This window comes from Quercus lobata, chromosome 3 (genome assembly GCF_001633185.2).
Source record: "Quercus lobata isolate SW786 chromosome 3, ValleyOak3.0 Primary Assembly, whole genome shotgun sequence".
NCBI lineage: Eukaryota > Viridiplantae > Streptophyta > Magnoliopsida > Fagales > Fagaceae > Quercus > Quercus lobata.
The window spans coordinates 48592939-48598238 of NC_044906.1; the positions used below are offsets into that span (position 1 = coordinate 48592939).

A 5300-nucleotide genomic window follows, 5' to 3' on the forward strand; every position below is an offset into this window, starting at 1 on the left:
TTAAATCCACAACTTGATGTCCATCCATAACAGCCAATAACAACCTACTACTTAAAATTTGTTGTGTAAAATATTGTGGACATAACATTTCTCGATAATTCTAGATTGTTTAGCCAGCATAATGACCCAAAAATAGAGAATGTTAGACGTCACATATGGAATGGGTAATAATTAGTCATTTCAAATGAAATTGGAGACTGGCAGATTCCCCAAACACTAGATATCGACAAAAACATCTACAACAAAAATAAATTAGTTTTCATTTCTTCAAATTTAATCTAATAACAAAAATGTACAAGCCTATCCTAAGGCAAGACAGTCCGAAAATGATTACCATTGTATTCAACTACAAAGATGTATTCAACTTGTTAACCCTGTACAATGCATTTGCTAGAAGAATTCTGAAGGTGTTGAACACTAGAAGGCTTACCAAAGCAGCCAGATGATGCCATTTGACACTCATCACCAGCATCTGAAAGTGGCCTTATAGGTAGCTCCACTGATTCTTCTCTCATCCCCATTGGCTTTTCCTTTGAGAAAGTTGTCAAAAATATGTTAAGAGCATCCCGCATCCAATCATAACGGCAGAATTTGAATGCTTCCTCTATTGTGAGCTGTAGAAGGTACCAACAACAAAAGTCTTCAATTGAGGGAAAATCTCTATTAGGCAAACCATAGAGTTCATTGACATGGGATCATATTGCGTAAACCACAGAATTCAAGAATTTGTTGATATAGAATTGTTAATTTAAGAACAAATTAGTTTAGCCAAATCAATTCATTACAAAAGTGAAAATGCAGATTGAATTCCCCTTAGTTGATGCATAGAAAACTCATGTACGTCAATTTGATAAAATGGCCATGTTCTCCTCGTAAGTTGCTTCTTTAAAGACAGATCGTAAAAACAAAGCAATATCCATGGAGATACTCTATTTTGTAGATATTATGATAGTTATAATAGAACTTGAGATTGGTATCCCCATGGTAGCTATTGGACTTTCAATGTACAATTTCACACATTCTATTGAATATCATGTAATTCCATTAACCTTTATTGATTACTGACCCATTTCCTTTCATGGAGAGCCTGCTCTGGCCAAGAGTCAAGCTCTTCAGTCACCTTTAATGCAAACATAAAGCCTTTACAACCTCCTCCCAGATTGCAGCTGTTCTCTCTGCTCTTGCTTCTGAACACCCAAAATCCTAGTGGGTTTTCCTGAAAATAAGTCAGAATCGGGTTGAATTAGATGACTAATTCAAGAAATAACTATGTCCACATAAAGAACTTAACTCATTTTGATAAAATGAGACATCAAAAGGCATCTTCTGGCATGAATTCCTCAATAAACCAAAAAAAGAAAAGAAAAGAAAGAATGTACTCCTTACTAAGAAGTAAAAACATCTCAGAATGAGTCATGCAAAAAGAAATTGAAATGTTATGTTAGAAGAAAATCATATTTTTCAAGGATATAAACAAAATGGAAAGGAAAAGTTCAACAGAAATTATATCAGTGCAAGTGAAGTGTAGTTTAAAGTTTGTTAAATACGTGTTTTGAGCTGTGCTCTTTTGTTCAAACAAAGGACCACAAACCATTAATTAAGTGAGCATATAAACAACAATTCCAAGATATCCAATATAAGCTTAGCAATTCCTTCTTGTTAGTTGCAAACTTGCAATTGTAAATGTAAGAGTAATAGCTGTAACGCTGTGCCAAGCACAGAAAAGAAACCTACACTAAGTATTCCTTTCACTCCTGCTTCCTCCAACGCCTCGCGACATGCAGCATCACGCATATTCTCATCCTCCTCCCATCCACCCTGGTAATCAAATAAAGACATTGACATTGAGTCCAAAAATAGGACATGAAAGGAATCAAATCATGTGCTGAACAAACAAAGCAGGATTATTGATACCTTTGGAAACACAAGATCCTTCCGATTTGGTGAAGAAATCATAAGAACTAGCAATTTATTCTCTGAATTGCTATAGCAAACCTCAACATTCTGCTCAAGCCTGTAAGGAATACAGCTATTGTTTGCACCAAATAGGTGAGTATATACAAAACGTCTATGGCAAAGAAACTAAAGCATTCCAATCCACACAAGGGCAAAGCATCAGTATCAAGGGCAATTTAACAATGGAAATAAAATAAAATAAAATTGTAAGGGGAGAGGGGAGGACAGAAGTGGTGAAACGAGAAAATTGCTGTGAATTGGGAGGATAAAGGTTTGGAAATTAGCAAACGCTCAAATGTTCAAATTCTCTACCAAATCCATTTATTTTGGGATGAATGAGTAAGTTATTATCAAAGAAACAAGATCAATATAAAATAGTTCATCATACCTGACTAGCAGCGGCAGGCCGCATACATAGAAAAACATATGCTACAGGTGCAACTCCCGAGCTGCACCTCTTTTAACTCACAAAACTGACTTTATACATATGTATACTCTCCATCTAACATCATTAACAGTGGTGAACTTAACTATCTGATCATCTAACACCCCATTGAATGATATCACACCAATTAAACATCTTAATAGGCAGCATACAAGCCACTGGCACTTGAGACCAGATTCTGTGACATGATCCCTGCTCTCAATTTGATTTTTGCAGAGAAGACATGACGCAGGTGAAGAGTAGCCCCACACAAGAAGTCAATCTCGAGTAAAGAGTCTATATTTTATAGCCAACCAGAAGACAAATGAATGCATAGGTATCCCAAACCAATCTCCACCAACTCACTTCTAACACTTTTAGCACAAATCAATTCCCAGCCAGATTTGGATGAAAACATTCCAGATCAGTTTACACCGGACACTTCAGCAAATGGGGAACTGGCAGCATCATAAACAATTCTTTTACCAAATTAATTAAGGACTTAGAGCCCGTTCTGAATGCCAATCATCAAGCCAAAGAATCAGCCATGTGAACTGAGGTCTAACAAATCCATTACACCTCCTGGGGACTATGTCATGATGAACCCAAACTAGTTTATGAATTTCCAAAGTTATTTCATTATGGAACTGATCCACTCATTTTATCTAATTAGGTTCTCTGGCTTTTGGATGAAGTATATCTATTAACATAAGTTATTTTAATGCATTTTATGTTCATTAACTTGTACAAGGTATATTATAAAAATAATAATAATAACAATAAATTTTTTTTTTTAAAGATTACTGTATGCTGGAATTAGAAAGGAAATAGCAGTGACACTGGTAAACGGTTTAACACTGCGAACATAAAAAATCATTTACAGCAGAACCATAGTCCTAAAGATGATAGCATAGTAAAGCATCCCTCAAGTAGACAATTACCTAACTAAACATTACTAAAGTGGAAGAGTTGCAACTACAAGTCGTTTTTCTTATAATTAATATAAAGAGATAACATAAAGTCAATGCTTAGGCCCAGCTGTGTCAACCACACCGTTTATCACGAATGATATTGGATGTGAAAGAGACATTTTTTTTATCATCCGGAAACACAGTGCTATCGCTATTGCTTATGATACTTTCATCAAGGAAAAGACAATTATCCAAATGCAATATGCGTATAATATAACATTAATTTTAGAAGTACCACATGACCTGAGTCTAGCTAAACTCCTAAAGCAAAAGATGCGACACTAAACTACTACACTAACGATTTTCAGACACGACAAATGTGTCAGAAGGAAAATGTGATCATAATTGAAGAAACAAACAATACTTTCAATTCCCAGTCCCTCAAATTTTAATTTTTTTAATAAAAAATAAAAAAGCAAACTAATCCCAAGTAAATTAGGTACAGCTAAGTGTAAGGTGACTTTTTGATAATTCAATGGTAGAAAGAGGAGAAATTTAAAGCCTGAATCAAACACCCGAAGGGCCAGTCGATTTACAAGACTCTTAAAAAAGGAAGTTATAAGGTGACTTACCCTGCAACGAGCCTAAGTTGACCCTCGTAGCGTTGTTTCTCTCTTCCTGTTCTGGCTTGCAAAGACGCCATGATAATCTGTAATAACATAGATTTAGACAAGAACCATGGAGAAAGAGACATGAATAAAAGTGAGTGAGTGAGTGAGGGCAGAGCTGACCTGGGAAACTCTGAATTCGAAAGTCTAAAACCCAGTGGAAGAGAAGTAGAGTAGTGGTCAGCAAAACATGCTTGTTTTGGAGAAATTTATTCCCAAGGTAGAAAGAGAAAGAGTCAATAACGGCAACCGTCAAGTCGGCGATGCTCTAAAATTTTTCGTCGGTGCCTGCTTGTGACGAAATTTCACCAATTTTAGTAATGATGATGATGATGTCTCTACATACCTCATTCATGGAAATACCATGTTTGATGTTTCTCAAGAAGAGATCGGACTAGACAGTGAGGCACAGAGAAAGAGAAAATGAGAGGATATCAACGGTTCTGTAAATTCAAAACTGTGACTTTGGAGGGCTTTATCCAATTCTTTTCTTGTTTTAAAAATATATATATTTTACTATTATTGTTGTCATTTTAGCGATATGTTTGAGTTAAACTATTTCAGAATACCACGTCACACGTGAGCTCCATCTGACTTGTATATGAAAGAGAACAAAGATAAGACTCTAGATAATCATGTTAATTTTTTGGATAACAAATGAAAGAGACACAGTCTATTGCACACGCCTTATCAAATACCATATGTTTTTTTGTAAAGAGGGTTACAACTTATAAAAAATGATAAAGACACTAATAGATTTTTGATGTAGGCAAAAATTAAATTCTAAATCTCTTATTTAACTATCAGAAACTTTACCAGTTAAACTAACTAAAATCCACTAATATATATATTAAGTAGTGATTAAATTAATTTTTACATGTATACGTTATAGTCTCATGTATAAGCAATACAATTCAATGCATGCCGACAAATATGTAAATTATGTTAAAGCGTGTGAAAAACTCTTTTTTGAAAACCATGACTCTACTCTGTATTACTAGTATCCTATGGGCATTAATTGGAAATTGGCTACAAACGCAAGTACACGACATGACCCGTGAGAGAGAAAACCATGTGTTGTACTTCCCAAAGGTTTTACCCTTTAAAAACTAGAATGTGGAGCCGTGGAGGTACTAAAATGAGTTGCTACTGAACCTACTATAAGAAAATTTGGACCGAAAATCGTTATGGATCCAACTTTATTCATACTACTGAAATTCAAACTCACTAATCTTTTACTCTTCACCCACCCAAAATGAAAAGGCAAACAGCTAGATTAGTTTTTCTATTATCACAACATTTTCTAAAAGACTCACAACTTGTCAAAATAACATACTCTGA

General features: G+C 34.9%; 1 protein-coding gene across 2 annotated transcripts; it reads right to left on the bottom strand.

Annotated features, from left to right (window-relative positions):
* Positions 1-237: 237 nt before the first annotated feature.
* On the bottom strand, positions 238-4460 carry LOC115979023 (nudix hydrolase 13, mitochondrial-like). Of its 2 annotated transcripts, none has more exons than XM_031100964.1 (6): positions 4083-4460; positions 3924-4000; positions 1915-2014; positions 1735-1818; positions 1067-1216; positions 238-614 (listed from the first exon to the last, which is right to left on the bottom strand). In XM_031100964.1, exons 2-6 carry the CDS (start codon positions 3992-3994, stop codon positions 369-371), a joined length of 651 nt encoding a protein of 216 aa, XP_030956824.1. In that variant the 5' UTR covers positions 3995-4000; positions 4083-4460; the 3' UTR covers positions 238-368. The 2 variants fall into 2 exon arrangements, with proteins under 2 accessions (XP_030956824.1, XP_030956823.1); XM_031100963.1 differs by having other exon boundaries at positions 1915-2029; positions 4083-4459.
* Between the last annotated feature and the right edge of the window lie 840 nt (positions 4461-5300).

Bases quoted from the DNA above. Each gene is read 5' to 3' on its own strand.
- LOC115979023 (XM_031100963.1), bottom strand. From the start codon at position 3,994: ATGGCGTCTTTGCAAGCCAGAACAGGAAGAGAGAAACAACGCTACGAG. The intron at 1,217-1,734 runs GTAGGTTTCTTT...ACTTATTTTCAG, and splicing joins GAGTGAAAGGAATACTTAGT to GAAAACCCACTAGGATTTTG. The intron at 615-1,066 runs GTCAGTAATCAA...TACCTTCTACAG, and splicing joins CTCTCCATGAAAGGAAATGG to CTCACAATAGAGGAAGCATT.